Source organism: Vicia villosa, linkage group LG4 (assembly GCF_029867415.1).
Source record: "Vicia villosa cultivar HV-30 ecotype Madison, WI linkage group LG4, Vvil1.0, whole genome shotgun sequence".
Lineage (NCBI taxonomy): Eukaryota > Viridiplantae > Streptophyta > Magnoliopsida > Fabales > Fabaceae > Vicia > Vicia villosa.
Window position 1 is genome coordinate 823,436 of NC_081183.1, and position 17,004 is coordinate 840,439.

General features: G+C 30.3%; 1 protein-coding gene across 1 annotated transcript; it reads right to left on the reverse strand.

Moving 5' to 3' along the window:
• Positions 1–9,982: 9,982 nt before the first annotated feature.
• LOC131594284 (receptor-like protein kinase HSL1) lies at positions 9,983–14,532 on the reverse strand. The gene is made up of 3 exons (XM_058866370.1): positions 13,339–14,532; positions 11,663–13,246; positions 9,983–10,625 (listed from the first exon to the last, which is right to left on the reverse strand). The coding sequence occupies exons 1-3, from the start codon at positions 14,384–14,386 to the stop codon at positions 10,210–10,212; spliced, it is 3,048 nt and encodes a 1,015-aa protein (XP_058722353.1). The 5' UTR covers positions 14,387–14,532; the 3' UTR covers positions 9,983–10,209.
• Positions 14,533–17,004: the final 2,472 nt, after the last annotated feature.

Below are 17,004 nucleotides of genomic sequence, written 5' to 3' on the forward strand. Positions count from 1 at the left end.
TATAAGTTTGGTGTGCGAGGTGACACCTAAGAGTGTTCGATTAGGTATGTTGAAGATTAACAATGATTTTCTGGATAGTATCAGAGAAGCTCAGAAGTTGGATGTGAAATTGGTATATTCAATGGTTGGAATCGATCAAGTTGAGAATAGTGATTTCAAGTTGCATCCGTATGGTGTGTTGAGATTTCGTAATCGGATTTGCATTCCTGATGACGTGGATTTGAAGAGAGCTATTCTTGAGGAAGGTCATATGAGTAATTTGAGTATTCATCCAGGAGCTACAAAGATGTATCAAGATTTGAAGAATTTGTTTTAGTGGCTTGTAGTTTTATTGACATTGGTATGCATATTACAAAAAAAGATTCTTCATTTTCTACGAAAATTAAGGCATGAGTAACTTAGGCTCTTTGACTCACACACAGGCATTCATGTATTCAAAAGTTTCCAATGCTTAAATACAACTCTTTTTTAGCTATAATTTACGACCCATCAAAGGTAGGGAAGGGTGATTATCAAAGTGGTTTTTGATCAGGGTGTAGTAGTTAGTGGTACTCCATGTCCAAGCATCAATACATTGGTAATTCCATGATGATATATTGATATGTCTTATCTAATGGTAGCACAAATTCCTCTTTTTATACCATTAGTCTAAGTGTAAAAACTGCTAATTGTTTCCAAATGAATGAGGCTATTAGTATTTTTTCCCAACTAAAAATTTCATCAATAAGTATTTTGTTAGGCATGCAATGGCAAAACTTTTCATGAGCTTTTAACATTGTGTTAAAATCCAATACACCTTGGGTCAGGGTTGTTTTGTTGGATGGCGGTACTCAACTCTGACCTCATGTTTCTTCTCTAAACATGAGTTTTTATGATTTACTTCAAAAGAGAGTAATATTTTGCTCAGATAGGCATTGGGTGGCAAACTGGCATGCCCGTCCCGTTTAGGCCCTCCCCGCAAAAGCCCGCGAAAAAATGGGGCGGGGCAGACTTTTTTTAAGAGTACGGGTCTAAAACCTTGCCCCTCCCTGCAAAAAAATGAGGGCGGGGCAGAAAAAGCCCGCGGGCATTCGACTTTTTATGCCTAAAAATAGTAAAATTCTATGAAAAACAAATGTCCGCAAAAGCCCAAAAAAACGGAGCGGGGCAGGGCGGACACATTAAAGAGAGCGGGCCTAAAATCTTGTCCCGCCCCACAAAAAAGTGCGGGTAAAACGGGCTTTCCCCGCGGGTTAGGCCTGTTTTGCCACCCCTAAATAGACATAAGACTTTGGGTTCTAAGACGATGAGTGCGAAAGGCCCACAAGTTTGTTTAAAGTAATATTTTGTCTAAAGTTAAGAGCAAACTTCTTTACCTTTAATTGACTCCATTAATTAATTGAAAGATGAACATAAGAGACCATAAAAAAGAGTAAATTTAGCTTATGAGAGCTACATATTACTTTAAAAGTTTCTAGAGCTATTTACATCTTTTATCAACAATTAATAGATAAGATGTATTAGGAAGATCCTAAAATTTTACATTGGTTGATCATAGAGCATTGAAAGAGTTTATATAGAGTGACATTCTTCATCTTACTAATTGATTTTGTAAGAATAAGTTAGATCAAAATCTTATAAGATGTGTGTGTTGAACTATTATAATAAAATTTTATGTGGTGTTTATTTATTATTTTATTTATTAACTATCTTTTTAACACTGTGCATATACTATATTTTATAATCTTATTATTTTCTTATATTATAACACACATCTCTACATTTTCTTTCTTAAACTATAAATTTTTTTAATCCTCTTGTTTTATGTCTCATTTTATTAATATTTGTATTGAAGTTAATTTAATTCTTTTTAGTTAATAAAGTATTTATGATAATACAACTTATATAATTAATTAAAGAATATATACAATCATATAATAATTTTATTTTTGTGATCACAAAATAATATGAATTAATCATATTATCATACCATTTTAATACAATTTAATTCATACATATTTTTTTTTGGTCGGATTATTCATACATAACTTATGTATCTAAATTCAAACTACCATACAATTTATTTGTGTGATCATACAACAACAATTATGAATGATTCATAACATCTATCCAAATAATTTATATAAATTTCATCATTTACCTTCTAATATTTAGGAAGTTTTTTAATTAAAATTTTACATTTTTATCTCTTCTACTTTTAATTTTATATATATATATATATATATATATATATATATATATATATATATATATATATATATATATATATATATATATATATATATATATATATATATATATATATATATATATATATATATATATATAAGTTGTCTATTTCATTTATTTATACATGAAATAATGCTACAAAATTTAACGTCATTTAAATTTGAAATATGTTTTTTTTATTAAATTTGTAAAATTGTTACATAAATGCAAGATGATTGTCTTTTCTTGAGTATTAAATATAGTAATCTTAATTATAATTAAATTTTTTGAAAATGTGAATTTAAATATAATTTATTTTAATAAATTCTCCAAATTTTCTATATATCAAAATTGTTTTGTTATTCAATTCCTTTTTATTTTGTTTTACTATTTCTCAATATTAATGGAGATACGGACTATTAAATTGAGGAATCAATTTTTTGGGTCAAACGTGGACTTAAATATTTTAAATGACTACCTTGTAAAGTTTGTTTCAGGTTCATTTTATAGTTTTTTTTCATTTATTTTAAATATTTTCAACATAAAAATGGTTACTTTTCCATAATTTAAAAATTAGTAGTAAAATATTATTAATTTTTATATAAGAAACAAATATGAAAAAAAAATTCATATTTATATATTATAAATTATTTTTTAAAATTATAATAATTATTAATATTAATTAAATAAAATTTACTCGCGCATCGCACATGTAAAAGTCTAATTAAAATTTAAATTCAATAAGTTAAAGAGAGGTGCTAATGAAAGAAATTTTGAATTTAATAAATTTAAAGAAAATTGTTTATAAAAGAAGTTTTATAAGAGTTTTGTAACACTGTGGTATTATTTAAAAATTAGTTGTTATGCACATACGGTATAAAATGTTTTTACATAAGCATTCAATAAAATTATATTATAGTTTCAATTTTTTAAGTTTGTTTTTAAAATATAATTTCAAATATCTATATGTCATAATTTAATAATTTTATTGATAATTTGATAATTTTATTGGATGCATGTGTATGAATATTTTGAGAGCCAACAATTATAAAACTAACAAATTTAAATAAAAATTCTCGAAAGTATTCTTTGTTTAAAGTCTTAAAGTGAATTATTATATGAAAATAAACAGAGCATATTAACTATTGATTAAAATAGAATAGTGGAAAAAGAAAATACATTACTCAAAAGAACTCTTAGATCCATTGCTTACCTCACCTCTATTAAAAGCAAACTTATAACTAATCAAACTTATAACAAATCAGACAAAATTGCAGTATTAAGTTTTGATCTTTTCCTTATTTCAATATGAGTAAAAAAAATGTTTGAAAAAGACTCTCCAAAACTTACAATCGAGCAACAAATAAGCCGGTAAAGTTAGAAAGATCCACTCAAAACTTTGAGGACAAAGATGAGTTTTCATGATGTCAAAACTTGTCACTCAAGTATGGGTACACCTCTAAATCAACATGTCAATGAAGGAAACAAGAAGAATCTTCAAAAATGGAGATTTTGGTGATGAGACATGCATAGGTCGACCTACAGAGGCTCTAGGTCGACTCACAGGTTACATCCTTAACATTCTTGACATTTTGTGGAAGCCTCTAGAAGCCTCCAGTCGACCTTGAGGTCGACTCATCAACATCTACAGGGCGACACACACTTTTCATAGGTCGGCGCATGGTTCATTTTTCTTCAAACTTCTGACGCCCAGACTTAGGTCAGGTCGACTCCCTCCTCTGCATAGGTCTACATATCGCTGAGTGAAGCTGTTTTTTGCAAATTTTGACTTTGCTTTAATGTGAGATAATACATAAAAATACTTTTTGATCATTTAATTTGTTAGAACAAGAAAAGTAAAAATACACACAAATCTCTCATCATCTTCAACCTTTCACTCATCAATTGATAATCACACATAATAATCTTTATCAATCAAGGTGAGGAACGTGCGTTGATAAGGTTTGACGATAGATTCGATTCTTGTTCGAGTTGAGAGTTAGTGGATTTTTCTTGAATAAAATCTTAGGGTTTTATCCTCCAAGATAGTGTGGTTTGGAGATTTTTGACGATTTCTTCGCTTCACAATTATTCAGCTATGCTTAAGGGTTTGAGGGATCGGTGATTCGCTCAACAAGCTAGCAACAACCGAGGGAAGAGAAGAGTTTAATTTCAATTTTACTGCATAAGTGTAGTTGGTGATTGGTAACTTCTTCTCTTGTGAACAATTTGCATTCAATACAAGTTATCTTAATTCTATTTGGAATTAGGGGCAGGCGTACCCTACGCGAGGACGACAAGGGGAACTGCCTAAACAATCTCTTGTTCTTTTTCATTATTGCAATTTACTTTCACTTTGTGCGTGGCAAGTTTTGTGTATTTGTGTCGTGTTGAAAGATGGTGAAAATTCGCTCACCAAGTGTTTGACAAAATACCAGACACAAACCATTGCCATTATTTCTAACAAACGGTAATCGTAAGTAATTACGGCTATTGTGTTGGGTGACTAGTTGATAATTTCGTCAAGTGCTATAATAAATTTCATCGTTTTTTTATTGGTTTACGTATATCCGGCTTCCAATAACTAAGGTCGTTCTAGACGATATTTTTCCTTCCGGGGCAATAAATTTTTAAATACAAAAATTTGTTAAAGTTGAAAACGGGGATCTATTCACCCCCTTTAGATCCACCTTATCGTCTAACAAAAACCAACGGTAAAGATTGTTCTACCAAAACTTTGAAACTCGACAACCTCCAAAAAGTTCTCTAAATCTTCTTCATGCTCGAAACATAACCGAAAAATAAGTAATGTGCCCCCACTAAAATACCCGATATGTCAAATTCATCTTAGACCTAAACCTATTTAAAATCAACTCCCAACCAAAGATAGCAATTTTACTCGACACATTTGCATTCCAAAGACCCTTAAACACATTAGCTCGGTTATGATCCAACAAACCATCCACATTTTTGGCCGAAAAAATAAAATCATAACAAAGTTTAACTGAATAAGCATGCTTATGCCACTACCACACATACCAATCTATCGGACCCGCATTTTTTCTTTTAATTTTAACATATATTTTAATTAAAAATATATATAATTAATAAAATATACAATAAAATTATCATTTTTTTTCTTTGAAGCCGTTTGTAAAAATTATTTATATAAAAAAATTAAAAGTTAAATTTTATTCAAATGATCCCTTAATGTTTTGTAAGATTGAAAACTTAAACGTCATATCTTTATCTCAGTGTAGTGATTTATTGGACATTCCTTTTGAACAACACACTTTTGTGGGTGACACACTACTTCTCCACCTAAAACTTTAAGGTAATAGGTGAGTGGAAGGTAATAGGTGAGTGGAATCTCCCACTTATAAATGCTCAAATCACTAATCTATATCTAATTCTAATGTGGAATTATTTTTCCTAAACTCACACTTGCATTATTCTTGACAGAATTTATGTTCTTTGTCAAATCCTTTAGTTTTTTCAGCAGCTGATTTTTCTAATTGATTTTTCTAATAGAGTGTTAGAATGTTATGTTGATTTCTACTTTAATTTTTAACCATTGTTGCCCATAGTTCTTTTTTGACAAACTTTAAATTTTGACACTAACATAGTCCTGAATTTGATGAAAATATAAATTCCAAGAAGTCTAGTGAGATATTTTCAATATCCAATCTTACTTGGGTTGCAAGTTAATCTAGCTACTATCATTATCAATATCCAACTTAGACTCTCTTTTTGAATTTCTAAGAAGTGGAACAACATCATTGTTATGTTCAATATTCCTCTCTCCATAAGCAAAAAATTCACCACAATTGAGCAATACTTGCAACACCTCTTTCATGGAAGGTCTACTAGATGGAAGTGTTGAAGTACACATAACACCAAGTTTGAAAACTTTGCACATTCCATCTATGTGAATTGGTTTCGTTACTTCTCTGTCAAGCAACTCTTCAATACTGCTTCCTGCTTGAATGTGTTGCCAAGGAAAAATTGATATTTTCTTATTTTCGAAAAAAGTGACTTTTCTAATTTGCGGAAAAAATCAACTTTTTTTAATTTTCGAAAAAAATTGACTTTTCTAATTTGTGGAAAAAATCAATTTTTTTAATTTTGAAAAAAAAATTGACTTTTCTAATTTACAGAAAAATCAACTTTTTTAAATTTTCGAAAAAAATCGACTTTTTAAATTTACGAAAAAACGGCATTTTTTATTTTCAAAAATAATCAAATTTTTAATTTTTTGAAAATTTATTTTTTATTTTGAAAAATATTAAATTTTTTATTTTTCGAAAAAAATGACTTTTTAATTTTTTTTTAAAACCGACTTTTCTCATTTTGGGAAAAGATCGATATTTTATCCGAAAAAATTGCCTTCTTTATTTTTAAAAAATAGACTTTTTTATTTTTGAAAAAACCGACTTTTTATTTTTATTTTAAAATCCGACTTTTCTCATTTCGGGAAAAAAATCGATATTTTTTCCGAAAAAAATTGCCTTCTTTATTTTTAAAAAATAGACTTTTTCTTATTTTTGAAAACAATCGATTTTATTTTCTTCGAAAAAATCGACAATTTTATTTTCAGGAAAATCGACTTCTTCATTTTTGTAAAAAATCGAATTTTTTTTTTTTTGAAAAAAATCAACGATTTTATTTTGTTCGAAAAAATTGATTTTTTAATATTTAAAAAAAATTAATTTTCTAATTTTTCGAAAAAATAGACGTTTTTATTTTTGAAAAAATCAACTTTTTTTTTTTCGTAAAAAAGTGACTTTATTTTCGAAAAAAATAGATTTCATTTTTTTCGGAAAAATCGACTTTTTTTATAATTCGAAAAAATCAAATTTATTTCTTTGGGTGTGTGGCTACTCTTCATTGTTGGAAGGCGGCAGGTTTGTACGATATTATTATACCCCGTCTTCATTCTTTACATGATGCTAAATCTATTATTCTTGATATTTGCACCAATGAGGATAGTCGGACTGTAGGGCATTTTGTTGTTATGTTAGATGTGATTTTGGCATAATATAAACAATGTTATTTGGAATAATGAGCGGGAAGAGGCATCTACGCTTGATATGCTAGCGTTTTATAGATGGTAGGATTGGTTTTCAAAGCAAGATTGGAATCATAACGGAAATACCGATCAACCTCTTTCGGTTTGGAATCCGCCAAACACAGGTTGGTTGAAGTGCAATGTAAAAGCGGGTTTTCATTACAACTGTGGTACTACTAATATGAGCTGGTGTGTGAGAGATAACTTTGATAGATTTATCTTAGCAGGTATAGCTTGGGATTCGAACCTTCTATCCGTTGTCGAAGCAGAGGCTTTGGCCCTTAAGGAGGCAATCCATGGAGCTATAGCCAATCATTTTGATAAAGTTATTTTTGAAAGTGACTCTCAAAGGGTGATTCAGCCGATTCATTCAAACGATTGTGGAAATTCTGAATTTAGTTTAATGATTTTATCTATCCAGAGATTGTTACAATTTTATTCCAACTTTGAAGTTAAGTTTGTTAAACGCCAAGCGAATATGGTTGCTCACTCGTAGCGAAGGCGGCCAATTTCTGGTCTAGGCGTAAGTTTTAATATATCTCCTCCTTGTATTGAGCACCTTTTGATTAATGAAATGTGTTAATTTTGCTTTGGTAAAAGAAATGTGAGTGTTTGAGAGAGTGTCAGCACTCCTCAAGATTAAATGAGTAACTTTTATTATCTATTGAAAAAAAGTTTTAAAAAATCAATTATGATCCTTTAATAAACAATTTTGTATTTTTTCCCAAAATATAAAATTTAATAAATAATTAATTTTACAAAGGCCTAATTTTTAATGTTGGCTTTAAACTTCAATATTCTCTTGATTATAGTTGCGGGGGATCGAACCGCAGTCCTCCCTACCAAGTTCAGTGTCAATCACCACTGAACCAACTAACGATAGGTTAAGAAGAATTATCTTTGTTGTGATGATTGCTGCATGAAAATCATTTTTCTCTATTATGATTTTTATTAGTAATTTACGAGAGTATTAATTGCTAATACCCTTTTAATAAAAACACTTTGTATCGAGTAATGTTTTAAAATATATTAAATTGATATCACGAGGGTTTGCTCAAAATAAAGGTCAAAAGATTCAAGATAATTGAATTAAATCAACAATGCACCCATTATATTATGTGCTTGAGGTCCTTGGCTTGAATGATCCACTCATATATCTATTTGATTTTTTTTTTCAAGAAAAAAACAAGTTATTTTAAAAGTTATGATTTCTATTAAAATTTTGGAACTGAGTATTATAGGTTCCATATTCTCTAAATTTTTTGGAACATGTTTATTGAATTTGAATTTGAATTTGAATTTAAAAGTGATCATGCATATAAAAATTTCTAAGTGTACATTTGATACAGCATCACGTTTCTTAAAACCACATCAAAAAGTTGCGTTTTAGTTAAAACTACAAAAGGTAGCTTATCGCTTTTCATGTTAGAAATGCTTTGAGACGTGAAAACATGCCTCCAAACGTAGTTCCAAACTGACACTAAGTAGCACTGCACTCCAAACAAATTAAATCACTAATAAAATTAAAATGTATAAGATGAAATCTATTTGAGTAACGGGAACACAACCCCATAGCACATGAAATCATATTTGAATACGATGAGGTTTGTGTTATTTTGGCAAGGTCTTCCAATCACCCTCTAAACTAGATGATCTTGTCTTTTCATTAGGTAAGCATTTTGAATTGTTAACTAGTGAGTGTTACTGATAGCCCTTGGTTCATCTATGATCACTTTCTCACGGTCATGGAATGGAGTGTGGTAATTTATTTATTCAACAACTTTCAGAAAATATGTGCTTGAAATCGACATATTTTTGTTTGTTGTCGTTGGTGGCCGAGATTTTATATGTTTGAAACCATGGGCGGTTTTATAGCTCAGCGAGTCTGGGCACGTGCCCAGACTCAATCCATATTTTCTTTGTATTTTTTCCAATCTAATAGTCGACTTTTAGACAAAATCAGGAGCAAAATTAGTAAAAACATGGTGTGAAAACTAAAACAGATGAATAACCAATGTTAGTTAGGCTAAAAATTTTGCTCAGGCTGCCCTAAAATTCTTGCGGTTAAAATTTTTGCCCAGACTATCTAAAATTCCTTGATTCCGCCACTGTTTGAAATGATCACGATCTCCACTATATATGTTTATGTTTATAGAAAGAAATGTGCAGAATATCAACATATGCCTTGTCTTATTTTTGTAGGTTTTTCTTTTGTCGAATTTATATTGTTTGTGGCATCTTTTAGAGCATCTCCAATGGTGGTATTTTTCAATGAGTTCTCCAACTAGACATCAATATAATAATTAAATATTGAATCAAAATGCCATGTCATAGTAGAGTTGCATTGCAATGCAACTAGTAAAAAATTGTGGTACCCAATCAAATTAATTTATGAGGTAAAGTTGTGGGACCCATTTGAATTACACTAATAAAATAAATATTAAATAAATTATTTTGAGATGATATGGCTGATGGGACCCATAAAGAACTCAAAAATAGGTTGCACCATTGGAGATGGTCTAAGTTTTTTCAAGAGACTCGTATTTTTCAACAGCTAATTTTTCTAATAGAGTGTGTGGACCATTGTGTTGACCATTGTTGACCATAATTTTTTGACAAACTTTAAATTTTGTCAATAACATGGTTATGTATTTGATGAAAGTATAAAGCCACCAAATCAATAAGGAAAAATAAAAAGATAAATGATTAAAATAATACCTGAATTTTAGTTAAGAGACCGCATTTTTTTTCTTGCCAATCACAAATAATTTTAACCAAATGGTGGTTGAGTTTTTATACCAAAAAATATACAGTGGTTGAGTATAGTAGAACCAAGGACTCAATGTACAAATCACAACTTGAATCTGAATTGGTCAGTAGAAACATCTAAGTCTACATCCACACATGAATCTTACTTGGGTTGCAAAGTTAATCTAGCTACTATCATTATCAATATCCAACTTAGACTCTCTTTTCGAATTTCTAAGAAGTGGAACAACATCATTGTTATGTTCAACATTCCTCTCTCCATAACCAAAAAATTCACCACAATTGAGCAATACTTGCAATACCTCTTTCATGGAAGGTCTACTAGATGGAAGTGTTGAAGTACACATAACACCAAGTTTGAAAACTTTGCACATTCCATCTATGTGAATCGGTTCCGTAACTTCTCTGTCAAGCAACTCTTCAATATTGCTTCCTGCTTGAATGTGTTGCCAAGACCACTCTGCAAGAGATGAATGCTCATCCCCATAATTAGCTTCTTTACCGGTCGTTAGCTCCAATAGGACGACACCGAAACTGTAGACATCAACCTTTTCACTAACTCTTGTTGTTTGAACATATTCTGCAATTCAAACATGTCAAAAACACATTCAAGGTTAAAATATTTCTTTTCTTTTTTTCCATCTTAACCTTTAAGATGGGGGAAGGGAACCCTGGTAATCCAAAGGGTCAATTGGCAATTAAGAGAACTTGAGATTTCTATTTATGTGTCCCTAAACATGATCTTGTTTCAATAAACAGATTAATTAATTAAGAGCTTATAGCATAATGTATAATTTATTTCTATAATAAAATATAAAATAAACTGAAACGCTTTTCGATATCTATAAGTTGCTTTTAAAAGCTATTTTGAAGAGTTTATGGAAATAAGCTGAAAACAGCAAATAAACAAGTCGTAAGTGATATCTAGGGCTGTTCAAAAAATTCAAGAACTGAACCGAACCGCCGAATCGAACCGAACTAAAGTTAAAAAAACCGAACCGTTATGTTTGGTTAATGAACCAAACCATAAAGCATAAACCGTTCTAGAACCGAACCGAAACTGAAACTAAACCCGTACCGAACCAAAACTGAAAATAAAAAATACTTAAAACAAGTTAAAAAAAAGTTTTGAAATTGAAAAATAGCTTAACGATTCAGTTCCTTAATAAACGGTTCCGTTTAGGAAAAGTTGTCTTCTAACGGTTCGGTAAGATTCGGAATTCCGAAACGGCATACCAAACCAATAATTTTGGTTCGGTTCTTAGTAAATTGAAACAATTCGGTTCAGTTCCAGTAAATTTTTACTATGGTTTAGTTCAGTTCGGTTCAGATTTCTTAGAGACTGTACCATGAACAGCCCTAGTGATATCCATAAGCTCTCCTGACTAGTTTGACTGGTACTTATGCTAGTAGAAAGCATGTAAAAAAATTATTTTAGACTTTAGAAGGAAAATATTTTTACTTGAACTCAAACTTATAATTTCATATTAAACAGGATCAAAGCCAAAATCAATTCAATTTATATGGAGAAAAAAATATATATAACCTTGAGAAAAATATTAAGATATAACTGTTAGCATGAATGAAAAATGATGAATGGAATGTCATGAATTTTACCTGGAGCCATATAGCCAAATGAGCCAATAACAGCCGACATAGTAGCAAGTTCACCCGGCTGTATCAACATCCTAGCCAAACCGAAATCGGCAACTTTTGCATTGAATTGAGCATCCAAAAGAATGTTACTTGTTTTCACATCTCTATGAACAACAGGTGGTGAACATTCATGATGCATATAGCTCAAACCTTGAGCAACACCAATAGCTATTTGCATTCTCTTTCTCCAATCAAGAACAACACGATGAACCGAACTTGACAGCATATTTGAAAACTTGATATTATTTTTCTTCTGCAGCCATTTATCAAGACTCTGGTTTTCGACATACTCGTAAACAAGTAGCATTGTATCATTATTAGAGATACAACACAACAGCTTCACAATGTTTCGATGTCGAATGCTGCTCAATATTTTAACCTCAGTGTGAAACGATTTCTCAAGGTTATTGTCTAGTTTTCTGTTTTCCCAGATCTTTTTCACAGCTACGTAGCCTAATCCATTAATAACAACTCTATAAACCGTTCCATATCCACCACTTCCGATAATATTATATTCTGTCATTGAAGATACTATATCTGATTCGGTGAAATTTAGTCTTTGAAATGAAGTGAGTTTCCATGATGAGTTATCAAACCCCTGCTTTCTTTTACGGCAAAGTTTGATAATCATGATTGATATCAACGAAGCCGCTAAGATGGAAACTACCACCAAGACTACAATCAAAGTAGGAGATAAAGACGAGTCTTTGCTTTGCCTTTGAGTGTTGGAATTAGAGTTGCATAAGGTAAGGTTCAATGTTGGTGTATCAGCACATAAACCAGAATTGTTCAAAAAGCTTCTATCATAAGCTGAATTTTCAAATTCACTAGGAACTTTTCCTCTTAAATGATTAGACGATAGATTGATAACTGTAAGTCTAGGAAGTATAGAAGGTATTTCGCCAGATAATTGATTTTCTGATAGATCGAGAACACTGAGGGAAGCTATATGACCAATTGAAACCGGAATTTCTCCATTGAGTTGGTTTTGGCTCAAATTTAGTGTCACTAATGAGTTCCATGATATTACATCAAATGGAAGTGACCCTTTGAGTTGATTTTGATCAAGCAACAGTCTTTCAAGATTAGGAAGTGCCGTTAGCTCTTGAGGAATACTTCCATTAAGATAATTCTTGCTTGCTTTAAACTCAACCACATTAGTCCAATTAGATACTCCATTTGGAATTCCACCATAAAACTGATTATAGCTTATATCAAAAAATGAAATACTTGAAGACAAATTTTGAGGAAGTTCACCGCTGAACTTATTATGGCTTACCATAAAACGCTCCAAATTTTCAGCTTTCCAAAGACCATTAGGAATTTTACCATAAAACTCATTATTGTAAATTTTCACCTCCAACAAGCTACTACAACTTCCAAGTGATTCTGGTAACTCACCACTTAGATGATTATCATAAGTAGTTAAATTTTGTAACTCTCCATGACGGCACAAATTCTCCGGTAACCTTCCCTTAAAACTATTTGAAGCAACATGAAAACTTCTTAGTTTTGAGTAAAGGCCCAAATCAGGAGGAAGTGTACCTGACAAGTTATTGTTTCATGTAAAAATATACTATCAATAAAAATATACAAAATCAAACGGAATCAAAACTCATGCAAGAACTCAAACGTACCTGAGAAGTTGTTCATAAAGACCTTAAAATCAATCAGAGATGGAAGACGACCTATGCTTTGCGGAATCTCTCCTGAAAAATTATTTACCGGCAAAGACAAGCCAGTTAACTTTTGAAGCTTTCCAAAATCACCTGGTATTTTTCCCGTAAGATTATTCTCAGCTAGATCAATGATAGCCAAATTTAACGCGTCAACAACATCAGGCATATCTCCGGAAAGACTATTTCTAGAAAGTAACAATCTGGTTAGATTCTTCAACATGAACAAACCACTAGGAATTTTCCCAGTCAAACCATTTTGCGACAAATCCAAATCCTCCAAAGAAACCATATTTCCAATTGGTTCAGGCATTTCACCAAACAGATTGCATCCATACATATAAAACACCTTCAATTTACTCAACTCTGTCCAATTCATCGACAACTTAGCCGCCTTAAATGGATTCGACGACAAATCCAACGTTTCAAGGTTCAACAAATTCCCAATCTCATCAGGGAAAGTTCCATTAAACAAACAAGCTTGAAGTGCAAGAAATCTCAAACCCTTCAACCTTCCAACACTAGAAGGAACATCACCAGAGAAATTAGCATAACTAAGATTAAGATAGTTCAAATTAGATAAACTGGAAACATCATCAGGAATGTTTCCAACAAAATTGTTCATAGACAAATCAAGATACTCAAGATTGGAACAATTGTATAGAGATGTTGGAAACATCCCAGGTATGTAGTTGTTGTTGAAATCAACATGTGTGAGGTTTTTAAGGTCACATAGGAAAGAGGGTATGGTTTGAGATATATTGTAGTTGACCAAAGTCAACCATGTGATGGAACCATTGGTGCAGGTGATCTCTGGATAAGAACAGTGAGAGGTGTTTGATGAAGTCCAGTGAGAAAGGGTTGGTGGATTTTGAAGGTGTTGTTTTATTTTCATTAGGGTTTCATGTTCTTGATTATTAAGATTGGAATGAGATTGAGATTTTGCATGGCTTAGAATGATGAGAAAAATGGTTAGAATATAGTGAAATGAAAATGTTGATATTTTCATTTGGGTGTTTAGAGTTTTTTTTTAGTGTTTGGATTTGTGGTGCATTGGATTTGCAATGAGGAGGGAAATGGTTTGTGATTTGCATTGCCTATAAAGTTCTTCATCCTCTATCATAAGAGAATGACTAGTATTTCCATGCAATAAATGATATTAGACTTTAATTTCTATAAGTCTTTAAGACTTTTTTTTTTTTACCAATAAATCTTTAAGACTTTAATTTTTATAAATCTTAAAGACAGTGTACTTAGACGGTTGAGGTTTATGTAATGGTTTATTATTTTGCAGGTTTAATGGTTCTTATTATGATAATAGATGATCGAGTTATATTGGTGGTTAAATTTCTACAGTAATCTGTATCATTAGCAAGTGCAACAGTAAAAACTAATTTTTCTCTGCAAACAATAGTAGAGACTAATCTCTCAAATCGAGAAGAACTACACAACAAACAATAGTAGAGACTAATCTCTCAAATCGAGAAAAACAATAAAGTTATTTGGAGAGGATTACAATTGGAAAAAAATTATTTGCATTCTGTGTGCTGGTTTCATGTACAAAACTTCTGATTAAATCGGAAAAATATGTGTGTCATCCAAGTCCTTTAAAATTACTAAGTATCTATAAAAACATCAAAATATGTTTATTTTGAGTTTTATTTTATCAGGATCCAACAATCACAAATATACGCACGAAGAATACGTGAATGTGTGAAATTGATAATGTGAGTGTTAAATTGAATCGTAAATTCTAAATCCTAAACATAATTAAATATAAACATTTATAAAAACATCTATATATATCCGTTGTATATTTTATCTGATTTCGATCAAACGATCATAAATATACGCACGAAGAAGTCATGAATGTGGAAAATTGATAATGTGATTGTTAATTTGAAATTGAATCATACAAAGAAAATTGAAAAGCATGTGACGTGATTAAAGGGGTGTGAATTAACGTGTCTAAAATGCAAAATTGACTTTTAAAAAAGTTGAAAATTGTTGGTTTTCTAGATTCAATTTTGGCGTGTGATGATAGAGTCAACGAAACCAATCTTTTGGTTGATTGTGACAAAGGTTTGCTCATATAGTTTGCATCATAGATTACATAACCAAAGTTTGAATAACAATGATATTAGAAAAATAAAATAAATTTCAAATAATAATTTATTTTAACCTAAAGTATTCAACTTTAGAATTGAATGTTTGTGTAAGTCATTTTATTTTAGTATATTTTTTGAAAGTAGTAGTATATATCAAAAAGAAACTATGTTCTACTAACAAAGAGACTACCCTAGAAAGAGGCAAGAAGTAGGAAATTGATCACAAGTTGTGCTAGTATGAATGAATAGTTTGGTCAAGTTGACAAAGTTTGTGGTACGCGTCAAATTTTGCAAGGGTTAACAAATAAAAAATGACAACTAAAATAGTGCACGGAAATACTACCCCCGGTCTCATTTATAAGAAAAGATTCTTTTTTTAGATACATTAAATAAATAATGTATCTGGACAATATGTTGTCTAGATACATTATTTATTCAATGTATCTAAAAAAGGAATTTTCTCTTATAAATAGGACCAGAGGGAGTATGAGATAGAAAATTATAAAGTAGGACATCAAATCTGTAAACATCAAATCTTTCTCTGTCCTCATATTATTAACAAAATTTATCTTGAATTCGATAAATCTGAAAACATAAATTTTGCTTATAATGTGAAATAGAGAGAATATATATAATTAATTTGTTTACAAAAGTACTCATATAATCATGCATCTAAAAGTCATAAAATGAATTAAGTCTGTTTATTTAGGGTCTGTTTGTTTTGGTTTTTTTTAAAAATAATTTTTATAGTATTATCAAATTTTGTGAAAAATTTTTTACAAAGAAATTTTTTATAAAGCTTTAAATGAAAATTTTGTTTGAATAGTTATTCTTAAAATGTGATTTTAGGTATTTCATCTATTTATGGAAAAAAAAATTGGATATCAAAATTTTAAAAAATTACTTAATTTTGAAACTATTCCAAATAGATTTTCATAAAAATCATTTTTGAAACTATTTCAAATAGATTTTCATAAAAATCATTTTTGAAATACAACTTTTTGAAAAAAATATGATTTTGACTAAATTTTGGTCTTCAATTATGTATGTTTATGTTATAGGATGTCAAATTAAGTGTTTCATTTTAAAAAAACTTGTAATATTTTGAAAAACGGTTTTAGAAATCTATTTTTAAAAATACAAAGAAAAAATTCATTTTTTTAAAGCTGAAACAAACTGGCCCTTAGTATTACTATTTTTGGTAAATCGCACGAAGATTTTTGTTCGGATCCTTAATTTTGTCTGAACCGCTCTATTTTTAGGTAGACAGAGGCTTAAATGGGACAATTTTTTTTTCAATTTTATGTTTTAGGAGTAGCAGGATCCAACGAGTCTGTCTGTCTCTTTTTTTAAATTGGAGCCAATATTTTTGATTCGCCCCCTCTGCTTTGTATGTTCGCCTATATTTTAGCGAATTTTGACCAATATCTGACTTACAGATCAGATCAATTAGAAAAATACTTGATACTCAAAATGAAATACAAATACACAAGAAAAAAGATTTTTTTTGGAAATTTAT

Bases quoted from the DNA above. Each gene is read 5' to 3' on its own strand.
- LOC131594284 (XM_058866370.1), bottom strand. From the start codon at position 14,386: ATGAAAATATCAACATTTTCATTTCACTATATTCTAACCATTTTTCTC. The intron at 13,247-13,338 runs GTACGTTTGAGT...ATAACTTGTCAG, and splicing joins CTTTATGAACAACTTCTCAG to GTACACTTCCTCCTGATTTG. The intron at 10,626-11,662 runs GTAAAATTCATG...TTTGAATTGCAG, and splicing joins ATTTGGCTATATGGCTCCAG to AATATGTTCAAACAACAAGA.